Consider the following 14742-nt stretch of genomic DNA (forward strand, 5'->3'; position numbering starts at 1 on the left):
AAGCCCTGATTGGTCACTTTGTCAGTTGTTTTGGCTCCATATCTGATTGGACATGTGTGATTTATCTGCTATTGGAAATCACGTGGACTTGACCGAAAAGGTGCTGGTGTGTATGTGTGTGCGTGGTGGGGGTTACCAGAGGTAGGAGGGTCAATGGGGTTCTGCAGGGAGAAGACACTCTTTCTCCTGGATCACACACACACACGCGCGCGCGGAGAGAAGGTGCACGGATGACCAGCATGCATCCACCTCCCTCCATCTGATAGTTTGTGGGGCCGGAGCCGTTTCTGCAGGAGGCCGTGGAAACCTCCCACCATGGCAGAAGGTATGAGGAGCCTCTGCGCTCTGAATAGAAACCAGGCTTTTCTTCTTCTTGTATTGTGCTGTCTTTCCTCTCTGTGGGCCTGGGTGGTTGTCTCTCGGTGTCTGGGGGAAGGCATGTCTTTGTTGATGTGGACGTTGAATGGAGGTGTGAGGGGCTGCAGCAGCAGAGAGCGGCGGGATGGGCTCAGCCTCCACTCAGAGCTTCACAGGTAAACCACAGCCATCCACTGAGGAATCTGACCTGCAGAGTTCTCTGGAGTAACAGATGAAGGTTTCGTGAAGTTACAGCTTTAAATCGATTTTAGTGTTGACCGAGGAAAGATGCATTTGATTCTGAGGGCCGTCTGGAGTACAGCCTGTTAGGACATGCATTTAAATGGATTTAAAAAAAATCTTGCAAAATTTGCAGAAAATTGTGAGAATATGTACATTAATAATGGATTCATTATTCTATATAAATGAATCGAATATCGTATTAGATCATAAACAGTGAACAAAACACTGAATTTATTAGAATCATCATTAAAAATAGTTGAGTTCATGAATCATGTCCGCAACCATTTCCATATGTTTCTCATGTTTCATGTTCTAATCAGAAATAAAGAATAATAAAGGCTCTTAGAGAAGAACAAAACCAGTAAACCCTCTAAATCACCTGAAAAAAAGAATCGATGAGGTCAGTTTGTCAGAAAAATTCTAAAAAGTGACTTGTTTCTGCTCCTAAATGTGAACATTTTCTGCTGTTTTCAGTCTTCGCTGTGGATAAATTGAATATCTTTCTATTGTGGACTGTTGGTCGGACAAAACAAGACATTTGAATTTAGCATCTTGGGCTTTGGGACAGTGTAATGGCCAGCTTTCTCTATTTTCTGACATTTTCTGTACTGAACAATGGATTGATAATCTTGAAAATAATCGGCAGATAATTTGATAATGAAAACGAATGGCTGCAGCCACATTATTACACAGATACTTTCCACACTAATCTTCTGTGAATTCTACTTAAATGTGGACAGCTCATGCTCGGGCCATGACGCAGCTCGTCGGGCTCATGCGGGAGCCCCGTCGGTCCCTCTGGGCTTCACCCTGCTCTGATCGTCGGGCCTTCCGTCCGTCGTCTCACCGTGTCTCCGTCTCTTTGCAGGAGGCCGTGCGCAGAGCGAGGAGGAGGAGGCCGCGGGTCTGTCCAGGGGCAGCGGGGTCTGCAAGTGGTTCAACATGCGGATGGGCTTCGGCTTCCTGTCCATGAGCAGCAGGGACGGAGCTCCTCTGCAGGAGCCGCTCGACGTGTTCGTCCACCAGGTGAGACGCTGCTGCTTGCTTTGGGGGTGTTCAGGGCTGATTTAATCACTGACTGTCCAAGAACTGGGCATGACAGATCGGAAGGAGTTACTGATCATAAACTGGATGTGAATATGTATTATTAACTATGTGTAACATAGTCATGTGTTCAGCTGTGTTAGCTGTTCATACATATATCACTATGAAAATACACACACTGGATGTAAACACCCTCAAACACTGAAAATGTGTGAGTGGTCAGATATTACTCTCTGAACTGACTGTAGGCAAAGCAGATCATTTCATATCTGATGGAGTGGTTGATTGCTGACAAATGTCTACCCATGAGCTCTTAAGTGTAAATGCTGACAAATAGTAATGTGTCATCATACTCATGATGAGCTATTAAAGGCTCTGAGCTCCCTGGTGTGACTTTGACAAAGAGAAATGCACTAATGATATTCTTAGATTGGTCAGTCCAATAGAGAAGCTGTTTTTATACCACTCTAACCTTCAGAGGACCATTACAGGTACAAAAATGACAAAAAAGAATGCTGGTGTGTCTCATATTTTCTGGTAATCAAGCTACATTTACACAAATGTCAGCTTCATTAGATTACAGTTAACACACCTTCCCATGCATTCATCAGATTCCCGAGAATGTCAGAAAAACTTGGCTTCTAATCTGTAAAAGTAATGCAGCAGATCCTCCAAAGCAAATGTACAGTTCACATGTTAAAATGACATTTGTGGTTACGACTTCTCAGACGCAAAGATGAACTAAACAATTATAATTTTTTTTTTTTTTTTTTGCCAAATGTGTTGAGCATTTCTGTGTCTTTCAGTTTATAGACCAGGCAAAGCTTTCTGAATTAAAGTCAGTCATTAGACCTCAAAAGAAGAATTTAAGACACCTGATGTGTTTTTGTGTAAAATTACCTGAAGATTAACACATCTTAAAGTCAACCATGCCTGAGTCCGTTCTGCCACTCCCCCACCTCATAGATACTTGCTGTGCAGCCTCAAAGGTGTAGAGGGGGGTTTAGAGCTCAAACAGTTCTATTTAAAAGGGGTTAGAGGCTAAAGCAGAGAAAACAAGGCTCATTCCTCTCCCCATCCAGACCTGCTTCCTGTTATAAAGTCATTAAAGCATCAGGGAGCCCACCCAACCCTGAGTCTCAGTCCCACCTCCCATGTGGAGCCTTTTGGCGCAGACCTCGTCTCAGGTTACCTGCCCCTGTGTTGCTGTAAATCGCCTGATGAAAGAGAGGGGATCAAGGCCCTGCCCAGGCTTGTTTTGGTGTGCAGAGGTTTGATCAGATGGGAGACTGTAGTGTGTATTATTATAATGACTAATTAAATGTTGTTAGAAATGAATTTGGGAGACAAATGTGAAATGCAGCAGATTTGAAGGATTTGGTGGAGCTTAAGGTCTCAGTATGCTTTGAAACAGGTCTCACAGTGTGTTGTTTGACCACGTTTAAAGGCAGAAATGTTTCTGCCTGTTCGGAAAGCCAAAAAGCCTGCCATCGTAATCTCCTCCTGACTGCTTCAAACTGGCATACCAGTCTCTCTTGAAGAAATCTGTGTCTTTTGCCTGTTTGGAATCTCAAAGTGATGATTCGTACAAATGGCAGTAAGGCTGCACACTTTCAAACAGCTTCCTCTCAAAGCACTCATGCTGTTGCATGAGTGGGGTTTCAGGAAGTGTGACAATCCAGCAAGTACTTTATTTGAAGCATACTGACCCCTTGAAGTCCACTTGACCCCCTCCAGTCAACAAGAATATGGGATTATGCAGTGTGATCTCCTGGCATGACAGATAAGTAACAGGCCACTTTTAAGAACATTTTGTGCATCGTGTCACGCATTTTAAACATTTCTGGTGTCATTTAACATCGTCCACATTTTACTAGTTTTGGACAGGAAGAAAAGGACAAAGTCAGGTGACCTTTGTTGTCATGGTAAACAATAATAAATAAGTTCACTAAGGTTACTTACATGATGTAATTTATGTTTCATGTACTGCTTTCCCTGAAGTGCAGGTGTTTTTTGTTGTGTTGACTGTGTGGTAGGTCATCCCTCTTTTTACTTCTCACTACAATTGGAAATCTAATTAGTGAAAGATCAATGGTGATGGTGGATGCATACATTCTTGCCACTTCCTCTGGTAGCTATCCCAGGAATGCACTCCTCCTGTGTGTCATTTCCCAGCATCCTCCAGTGCAATGGTCATCTGGAGATTTGACCAGATGGACTCAGTTTGGAGTTTGTGGCTGCATGTAGGTGGTGGTGCTGAGGAAGCAGAGGGGACGGGGGGTGGGGTGAGGAATGCTTTGGAGGTTTGGTTGGAGACACAGGAGGGGAGGAGGGGTGTTTGAAAGCATTGATGTTTTAACAGGGCTGTCAACAGGGTTGGATTTTTATGAGAGCGCTGAGGATTCTCTGACAGAGCGGCTGCACCTTTTCTTTCCTGCAACGGTTATAGAGATTATCTCAAGTGTGCTGTCATTTGTTAAGTAAACTGCACCTTTGTCTTGTAAGAACCAAACTAGAAATGGCGCATTTAAAGCTCAGACTTCGATCTGAACACCTGTATTTACCTTGTCAGAAACTGCCAAAATAACACTTGACTTAAAACTGCAATGAAAGACATTTTGACAACTTGACAAATCATCACCTTTTAAGCTGATGTGGTGAACTTGTAGGCAAACAGTCAATATTCACTCTCTTTTAGCACCTTTTTGGTCTCTACCAACTTCAGGGGGAAATATCTGGCTCTGAAGCTGCTAAATGTTCCACTGTGTTTATCAGCTGGTTTTGAATGTTGTCTGTCTGCTGTGTTGAGCTGAGCAGGCAGTTTAAAGTAGGGTTTTAGATTTTTTTCTGCAAAGAGCTGCCTGCTGTGGATGAAAATAACTCTATAGGACTGGTGAGAATGAACCACATTGTTAATTTGTGGGCCTGAAAAGTTTTTAGCTCTCATAAAGGTCTCAAGAATCCCACATTAGGCTGTTTCATACCACTATCTGTAGCATTCTGTGGCAACTACTTAAACCTGATGAACCTCATTCTTTCTCAATGACAGAGCAAGCTGCACATGGAGGGCTTCCGCAGCCTCAGAGAAGGTGAGGCTGTGGAGTTTACCTTCAAGAAATCTTCTAAAGGGCTGGAGTCTGTCCTGGTTACTGGGCCCAATGGAGTCCCATGTCTGGGCAGCGAGAGAAGACCGAAGAGCGCCCAGAAGCGACGCTCCAAGGGTGACAGGTCAGTCCAGCCTGAGGACGTCCACACGCCTTGAACAGTTCAACATTTTGAGAAATACACTTTCTTTCTTATGTCTGTGTAAAATGCAGACCTGGAGTCAGGACGTAGTAAGCCTAAAGACTATAAGCTAGCTAAACTAAAGGCTAGCCTGGTACTGTCCATCACATCTGCAGCTTACTAATGAACATGTTGCATCTTGCTTGTTTTTGATTCACATGCAAATAGAGTTGGAAATATTACAATTTGTGATTTATGTGAATTATTACTATGTGACAGAATCCAGTTCATCCATCCACCTTGCAAGTCTGTGAAACAACTCTGGCTACTACAGAGGTTAACCTGGCCCTCTCCAAACTGAATTAATATGCTGCTAGCACCTCTAAAGCTCAGTAATTAACATGGTATATCTTATTTATTTAATCTGTGCATAAATAGAAATTTAAAAGTCACAATTTGTCAGTCATGGGGAGTTATATTCTGGAACTATTTCTTGATCACCATCAGTTCTGATATCTGCCCAGCACACTGATGCTGCAGTCTCCAGCTGTAGCTGTATGCCAGATACAGTCGGTAAACACAAGCTCTGGTTTTTGACACTGTGAAGGCAAGATGGTATCAAACCTGGAGACCTTACTGTGATGACTGCACTCAGGGAAATTGTGCGTAGTGCCCAGTTAGGCCACAAATGATCATTTTTATATTTGTTGTTTATGTCAAGATTAAACAAATTGAGATCCAACATGTTAATTTTGTTTCACTTTGGAAGCAGTCAGGCTAGCTGTTTCCCTCTGCTTCCAGTCTTTATGCTAAAGCTAGGACCTGACTCAAGTGCTTTACAAAGAAGTGCGGGTTTCACACAACATAGTACTTTGATGGTTCTCTTGAATGGTATTGTTGTTGCTGATTGTATTGGAATTTTGTTATGTTGTTATAATTATTATGCATGAAGAAGTGGCTTTCTTGAGGGTAGAGGAAAAAAATGTTGTAAATAATGGTGGTTTGGTTGATTAATGGTGTGGTTTCTATGACTGAATGATGAATGGGTACTAACTGAAATGGTGACTCTGTTAACTTTTAACTTCATTGCAACTTTAAAAGGACACAGTAACTTGAAATATGCAGTAATGATCAATTTCTTCATTAAAAACTCCATTCTGTCTGTAAGTGAGTCCTAAAAACCTACTTACCTTAAGAAAACATGTTTCTAATTGATATCAGCTTTCAGTGTTCAGTGTAATTTGGAACAAGAAGCAAGAAGGTGAAAGTGTAACTTTTTGGCAATAATTAAAGCAAGTAGATTTGCATCAGAAAGAAGCTGTCATGCATCTTGTGCTATGGCAGATGTTGTATTTGAACGGAAAATGTAGACAAAAATGCCTTGATAAGAGGGAGATATTTGCTCTTTTACTAGTGATGCCAGTTAGTCTCTTGTTGATGAAAGTTCTGTCTGGAGCGAAGAAGAACTTTCTCAGTATTTTGCTGACTAGATGCTGGCTCTTTGTGGAACAGCAGGCTGAGCTTGATCAATAGATTGTTTGATATCTTCAGGACTCTTCAACCCCCAACGCTCCATTTCATTTCATCATGCCTTGCAGTGACCATCTTCCTGTCTATAAATACCTGCTGGATTTGATTACATTCAGATGTTCCTTCTTTTCTCCTTCTTACTGCTCCCAAAACTTGAAAGTTGCAATTAAAATAAAAAGAAGTTTGATTTGCAGACCATAGACCATTAAGATCTGACAAAGTTATTCATGTGATAGCATCGTATTAAGTTGAACTTCATTAATCATGGTGGGCAATGATAGAAATAATCCCACAACTTCCTGTCCTTAAGTATCTGCTATGTCGGTTTGATTGCATTCACATGTTACCTCTTTTCTCCCAAACATAAATGTCGTATTCACAAGAGGAAAGGATCCTATCCATTTAATTGATAACAGATGTAGGTGCCCGAGAAAGGTCGGAGGTCACCATTGCCATAGCAACAATGGGAGGTCGTGTGCAAATGAGGTGGAGAGGAGGGAGGTAGGAGGGTTGGTGAGCAGGGGTCAGGGTTCAGAGGTCACGGTAGCATTGAAACAAAGGAGCTCCCTCTCCCACTCCTGTGGCCACGCTGATCAATACCGAGCCTGATGGGGGGCTGGGAGGAGGGAGGATGAGAGGAAGGAAGTGGTGGTTAGCTGTGAGGTGATCCAGGGCTCAGCCTGAGCTTCATCACTCTGTATCTCACAGACCCTTTTCTGCTTTAAGAGACATGTATTCAGTAATTTTTTGATCATCAACAAACGTCATGAGACTCAAACCAACAATGAATCCTACCACTCTGTGTGTATGAAAGCCTGACAAATCTCCTTCCTCTGTGCTGTAGAGCTCATTGTTGTCCAAAAAGTATGAAAAACACATGAATGAGCCACACTGGTCCTTCATTACCATGAACACACACACTGTACTTTATTTTGATTCAATCCCATATACACTGTCCTGCCCCCTCAGATATCCACGAGATGTGGGTTAATCCGCCTCTAAAAATAGTCCCCAACAAATGGACTGTTTTCTCCTGTTTGAATCATGTTTGTTAAAAACTACGATGACCAGCTGTTTAAGGAAATTCCTGAGCATTTTTTTCAAAATCAGTGTTTTCATCAACCTGGTTTCCAGCAGCAGCAGGCAGCTGCTTTCAGAGAAAAAGAACCAAACAGCAGGCCGACGCAGTTAGCGGCTAACTGGTGAAGTTAGTGGCTAACTGGTGAAGATTCAGCAGCTAAAGAGCCTAAAAGCACTGATAGCTCACGTTAGCTGGAAGGCCATGACATAGTATGTCCAGCGTGTGTGAGTCGATGTGATAGCTTGATGCAGAGCTTGTTCTCTAGTTTTTAAAAGATTTATGTCGTCAGTAGGAACCAACAGGCTGCAGACAAGGCAGGCTGGGAAGTTGTTGGTTTCAGTCTTTCATGGGTTTTGTTGACAATAAATGAAACTTGATATCAGAGTACATTGAGTGCACTGTAGGATGAGACTGATGTTTTGGTTTGCCTTTACAGCAGACCAGTTATCTTCAGTCTCCACAGTGTCTGTTTGTATTTTTACACTTCTGTCAGCTGATCAGCTCCCAGGCAGTCATTGGTTTCCATTTATTTCTACAGAGTATTAAAGCAGTTTATGAGGGGACAGCAAATTTGCTTGAGATATGTAATTCATCACAGTGAAAAATAAAATGTTTACTTAACACAAGTAACTAAAACAAGTGACTTATACTTGATTTTTCATTTACACTAATACCAGTACTGATAACCAGCCGATGTGCTGGTTATCAAAAGAAGAACTTCTTTTTGAAGTCAGAGAGTAACGCTGATGTAGTGATGGACAAAACCAATTTCCTTTTCTTGCACTCAGCCCAGTTAGATTAGATTCATTTATACCCCAACAAAGCTCCTGAGGGAACTGTGGCACTGATCGAGGTATTTTGAGCTGCAGGGTGACCGTTGAAACACAAGAAGCCCTGAGACTCAAACTAAAGAAAGGTGAAAAATAAGGTATCCTTTTATGATTTTAAATTATGAGGGATACTGATCCTAAACACAAGCATGCAGCCTTCAACTAAAATCAAAACATGAAAGTCTTTATGACATTAGAGTTTGTTTTGTGTGTTGGTTTTCCTGCAAACACCTTGTCGTGTGCACCATTGCATTTCTTAGTGTAAGCATAGGCATAGTGATTCAGAAGTCTTCAAACAGTGTTTATACATAATCTCTAAGAATTTTTGAAACTTAGAATAATAATGCAGTGTTGCTTTCACTGATCCCTGCTTATCTGACTGCAGATGGATAGCAAATGGGAAAAGCCAGGGCCCATAGAAAACCAGGCTGTCCGTATACAAAAAAAATCAATGCTCTTTTTCCTGCCTGTTTAACTGTGCAGTGTGTCTTTGTGTCACACTGCAAGTGCTTGAGCCTGATTTGCCTTATTTATCTTGCGCTAATGTATTGACCAAGAGGATTTTACTTAGCGACTAATCATTAGCTTTCTCAGATATACTGATAACTAGACACACACATCTACAAGATCATAGCAGCTTGTTGAGCAGCAAACTGTTCTCTGTTGAGATCCTCACTGTGCACTGGATCTTAAAATGTATGCCCTGTCTCCTAATGTTAATGGAAATGAACAATAATTTGTGTATCTCCTCCATGATTTCTACCTGCTCCAAAATGTGATGGGTTCTTCCTTGGCTCATGCTCCTTTCTTCACCAAATTTTGTGAAAATCAAGCCAGGAGCCTTGTTTCCCTATATTCCTTCTGACAAACAGACCAAAATCATTACCTTCTCGGTGGAGGTAAATATCATTGTGTGCTGTTAATGTTTAATATACATTAAAATTTAAGTAACAGATTCCTTGTGAACTGGAATTAGAAACAGTTTCATAGATGTGAAGAATTTGTCATGGCAGACATGTTTACTCACCATAGCAGAAATAGCACAGGTGCAATTAATCATGTTATTGGTGATTGGGTTCCATTAAGTGTCTCAGTGAAGCCAGGCAGATACTCTACAGATGCACTTGAGTGTAGCTCTGAATTGGCTGCCCCCGACTAATCTGAGAAACGGACCATTTCTGCCACATCAGTTGTCGTTTGACGTGCAGTTTAAGCGGCTGTCATGATGCCTGATTAGCTGCCTGAACGATCAATGGCCTGACTTAAAGATGATCCGTGGGCTTTCAGGCTGGATTATAAACTGTAGTGAGCCTGTTATAATATTGTTTTTGGTTATTTTACATGTTGCGGGTAGCTGTAGTCTGAATACTGTGATAGAAAATATTTATATAATAATCATACATCGGCTTCCATATTTAACTTTTTCTTCTTACCTTGTGTTCATAGTGGAATCACACAAGGTAACGCTGCATGAAAAACATCAGGCAAATGCCATCATACCTGACATCAGCATAATTTACAAAGAGAAACATGTCAGATCAGACTCACAAACAGACATATCTTAAATCTAGAATCTCTGAAAATGCAAACATTGTTTATTTCAAAAGTTAAAGTACTACTAGTAACTACTCCAGATGTCTCCTACTTCACTGAACAGTCTCAGTGTACGTGCCGTAGAAGTTTTAGGTTCCCACGTCACACCTGTGTAAGTTAGATTTGACTGGCTCATGATTGGCTTTCAAACTCTGATGTCATAAACCCCTGCCGGTGTGTCCAAGTGTAAAACTGAGATTTTGTTTGCACCGAGAAACTTTCAGATGAAAACAAACTCTCCACAGACATCATTCTGCACACTGAAGGTCAAACATCACAGTGAAGGAACAAAAAGAAAAATATTTTTTTGAGTGCAGGGAGACTTTAAACACTCTGCAAAGCCAAGATCCAATCTTTTATCTTGATTGGTAGGACAACAAAGCCAGCTTTCAGTGTGGCTGACAAATTGCTCCTGATACCATCCCTTGAGGGACAGACATCAATTTTGGCAAATCCCCTAACAGCTGTCCACCACTGGGACTTCATGTGGATGCTCAGTGACAGATATGTCAAGTCACAAAGGATCTGAAACTAAAGCTGGAGTGTGCTGCCCCCTGCTGGTAGAACATAATCATGTCACTTCACTGCATCTGAGATTTTACTCAGATTCAAATGAAAATCAGCGACTTGCCAAAGCTATAACATGCATTTTAATTATTCCAATAATAAGAAATAGCATTTATTTTTGAGTTTACAGCACATTTAATCATACAGCGCTGCCATTATTCTTGGTGCTAATATTTAACATCGATAACTGAAAAGTCCTTTTTGTTTGCCTTTTCTTGATTGCATGAGCCCATTTTCTGAAGCATTGTTTCATTTCTTAAAACATTAAGAAAAGTGACCGTGTGCATCTCTGCCACCAAAATAACATGAGAACTGTGTTCCTTGCATGGTTTTCTTAATGTAATCCTGTGTGCTCACTGCATTTTTTTATGTATTTGACATTTTGCCTCGTAATAAAATACACAGTAATTATTTATTTATTTATTTATTTTTGCCATGGTGCAACTCTCCCCTACATGTCTCTGCTGTGATGTCTCAATTTTCCCTCTCTTATGTGTTTGAGAAATGATTGCTGCCCCAGTCAAACATATCTGAGAGCATGTGATGAGTGTCATTAAGGTTGGCTGCAATATTTTGCATTTGAGGATTTGCACAAAGAGCATGCAAATGGATGTGCTTGAGAGCAATACAGCCATTGGAGAAGCAGTGTAATCCACTTTGGTCACCAAGGTGAAGTCAATGCATCACTGGGTCAAGAAGGAAGCGTTAACTTTGAATTTGGGAATTGCACACAGTGTTTGGAGACTGATGATTGACTGTAATAGCCCCTCTGGTGTAATACTCTCTCTTCTGTTCATTTCAGATGCTACAACTGTGGAGGTCCTGGCCACCATGCCAAAGAGTGTCAGCTGCCCCCTCAGCCAAAAAAGTGCCATTTTTGTCAGAGTGTTTCCCACATGGTCGCCAACTGTCCGGTCAAAGCACAGCACCATCAGCAGCATTCGTCTCCAGCCACCTCACAGAGGGACGAGGAGGAGCAGCAAAGCCAGGCCACCCTCTCTGAAAACTTATGAATGATTGAGGGAAACTGTGAGGTTTTTCACTGGAACACTGCTGACGGAAGGAGCTACCTCAGGTTTTATTTATTGAGCGGCAAAAGAGGATTCATCTCTGTGGTCCCGACGTGACGTGTTGTTCAATAGAGCGCTGACAGACATGTCCACTTTGAAAACTTTTATCTTTCCTTCTGTCTGGTTTTCCTGCCTTGAATAAGTGTCTTAGCTTTGGAATGAAACAATCAGACGCCCCGTTGGTTCAGCCGTGTAGTAGCCACAGATATCAAGTCCCCGTTTGGACTGATCTGACATGACGTGTGCCTCTGTTACCTGAGCCTTTTTACATAAATGAATCTAAAATCTTGCTGCTTTACAACTCTCCAAAACACTGTACACATGCTGGGTGTGTGACAAGTTGTTCAGAGTGGCCAGAGTGGACTGATATATGGGTTTGCAGATCTTTGATGGTGCTGCTGTCCATCTATGTCAGATTGGTGTATAAAACCTGTATGATGGTTATAATAGACCTCTTTTGATTTACAGTAGATGTTTTGACGTGTCACAGCAGGAAAACCAAGTGCAATTAATAACATGCTGCATTCCATTTAGGTGTTGGCTGTTTAGGTTCAGGTGTTGTGCCTGCTTGCTTCCTGGCACACCTATCTGGCACATTTTATAGGAGCTGCCATTAATGATATTAGTTACACCTGTCTTTCCTGCTATGACAAATAAAAATCTGAACTGTCAAAACACTAACAACAACTGAACATTAGACATCATAGAGCAGACATTATGGCAGAGTAGTTGTACTGGATTGCGATAGATTCTACAGGTGTACCTTATAAAGTGGCCACTGAGTGTATATCTCAGCTCTGTAGAACTGTAAGAAAGTCTCCATTCATGAAATCTCGAATCCCACATGGGCTGTATAGTTCCAACAAGACGTGACAAGATTCTACTCTTTTTTTCTGAAGTCAGATCAAATGATACCCGCGAGTATGAGGGTCACTGTGAGGAGGTGACGCAACGAAACATTTTGAGAAATCAAAACTTTTTCATAGTATCACTTTTTTTTCCTTTTTACAACTGAACTTGAAAGATGAGGTACACAATCCAACGTGTGAATGTAAGAGAAAAAAACATGACATTATCATGAAGTTCTCATAGTGAAAAGTGAATGTTACAACATAAGTGCCATAGCCTCCACTGTCCAAAGGGATGATGAGAGCTGCTTTCACATGTCACATCCCACTAAAAACAACATGACTGCACCACACATGTACCTGTGAACAATAAGTCTACCTTTGTCCATTAGTGGGGACGTGTATGTCTAAATGACCAAGTTGCCGTTTCATTACTTGAACTTATATGCAAGACCGGTATTGATTGTATGGCAGGCTTTGTCTGCAAACAGTATTAATTCAAAGGGAATGTTCACACGTATAAATCAGGGATTCTTTCACATCAACAGTATTTACTCAGTTGTATTTGAAAGTTGTAGATGGAGCAGGAGGAGGAGTTGAGATGCCTTCACTCAGTTCTGTGAGGGGCTAAATGTATGTAGATATTATCTTTTTATATTAGCTATTTATTCAGAGTCGCTCTCCCTGTGGGGCAGACTGAACATTTTGACAGTTTTAACTTGTGCTGTGACTCAGAAAGATATCTGTACCTTTTCAATACCAACTCAATACTCAACGCACATGCTGAATGTATGTCAGTTCTTTACTGTTTCATTGTTTACTGACACTCTAATTATGACAGTGTCATTTTGCAAATCTTCAACTTTACTGTCTCACTGCACAGAAACAACACAGCATTCCAGTGTCTAATATGGAGCTGCGTGGAGTTTATTTAGCATCTTCATTTGAACTTTTTTGACCTTGTTTCTTTTAGGATGTGTCTAGATGTTTATGTTATTTACTGTCTTGACCCAGAGCATCATCTGCCAGATGAGCCGTGCACTGTCTCTGTATACATCTGTATGTCATTTTCTGCCACACGAAACAGAGCAGCAAGTCGTATGGCAATCTTGTGTGACTTAAAGAAACCATCCGCTCTAAACACCTTTAAGATTGTGTATCATTGCATTTCTGACCAGGGTTTGTTATTTGCTAGTGTGTTTGCCATTTGGATCAGTTGTAAATAAGGACAATGTGGTGTCATTATGAGATATTTAGCAGCATGTTTCCACTCCAGAAAACACCAGCTGCAGGGCACGTAGCAGGATTTATTGTTGTTTCTGGTAGTTTAAGTGTTTCAAAAGACTTGAGTTGTTATTATGTCGCCTAACATGTCTTCACCTGGCCTATGCTGTGACATCCAAATGGTTTTAGCAACTGAGCTAGCTCCCAAGATTAGCCAGTTAGCTTGCTAACAAGCTACAGTATTGTTTAGCATTCAGGCTTTGGAGTCTGTTTCTATTTAGGGACAGTTTTTTACATTCACTCCATTTCTAACATTGAAGAAATAGTTTGACATTTGGGGAAACAAATTGATTTTCATTCTTTATGACAGTGAGATGAGAACATTGATATCAACCTCATGAATCAAGTATGTGGCTGGACTTAGGACGTGTTTAGTCTAGCTAAATATAAAGTTTGGATACTGGGGGAACTGGCTAGCCTGGAAAAAATGGCCACCAACACATTTAAAACTCATGAATTATCACCATATATCGTGTTTGTTTAATTTGTACTAAAACAGAAAAGTGATGTTACAGACCAGCAGTTGTTTTTGCTTCCCTGTTACGGATTAAACAAACAAGATCAAATTTTGTTAATTAATGAGTTTTATAGATGTTGGTAGGCGTATTTTTTTTTTTTTTTTATCATTTAACAAGGCTAGTGGTTCCATAACCCATAGACATTAGGGAACATGTATGAAATCATTAAGTCAACAAAGCAGGTTGAGGGAAAGAATCAAAAAAGTCAATTGAAACACTGAATCACTAAATAAGACCTAGAATGAACTGAAAATCAAATAGATACATAAATGTCGACAAATGGCCAAGCTACTGAAGTCATCCAAATGATTATTTCTTAATCGTTAGCACTGATTAATGATCCTGCTCTGATGGATACCAAAACTGGTATTCAGAGATGACACAGCAGATATCCACTTTTTCATTTCCTTAAGTCGAGGCAAGCATGACACCATATTTCAAAGTCACCATGATGTTGTGTTTATTGTACATATCAGTGTGGGTTTTTCACGTGTTGTGGAATAATGTCCATGGTGTGTCTGCATGATCATGAGTAGAATAATAGCTTAGTTT

General features: G+C 40.9%; 1 protein-coding gene across 1 annotated transcript; it reads left to right on the top strand.

Moving 5' to 3' along the window:
- Positions 1 to 502: 502 nt before the first annotated feature.
- On the top strand, positions 503 to 11483 carry LOC143335256 (protein lin-28 homolog A-like). The gene is made up of 4 exons (XM_076754545.1): positions 503 to 533; positions 1469 to 1626; positions 4694 to 4872; positions 11273 to 11483. The coding sequence occupies exons 1-4, from the start codon at positions 503 to 505 to the stop codon at positions 11481 to 11483; spliced, it is 579 nt and encodes a 192-aa protein (XP_076610660.1).
- Positions 11484 to 14742: the final 3259 nt, after the last annotated feature.

This window comes from Chaetodon auriga, chromosome 17 (assembly GCF_051107435.1).
Source record: "Chaetodon auriga isolate fChaAug3 chromosome 17, fChaAug3.hap1, whole genome shotgun sequence".
In the NCBI taxonomy this organism is placed as follows: domain Eukaryota; kingdom Metazoa; phylum Chordata; class Actinopteri; order Chaetodontiformes; family Chaetodontidae; genus Chaetodon; species Chaetodon auriga.

Bases quoted from the DNA above. Each gene is read 5' to 3' on its own strand.
- LOC143335256 (XM_076754545.1), top strand. From the start codon at position 503: ATGGGCTCAGCCTCCACTCAGAGCTTCACAG. The intron at 1,627-4,693 runs GTGAGACGCTGC...TCTCAATGACAG, and splicing joins TCGACGTGTTCGTCCACCAG to AGCAAGCTGCACATGGAGGG. The intron at 4,873-11,272 runs GTCAGTCCAGCC...TGTTCATTTCAG, and splicing joins CGACGCTCCAAGGGTGACAG to ATGCTACAACTGTGGAGGTC.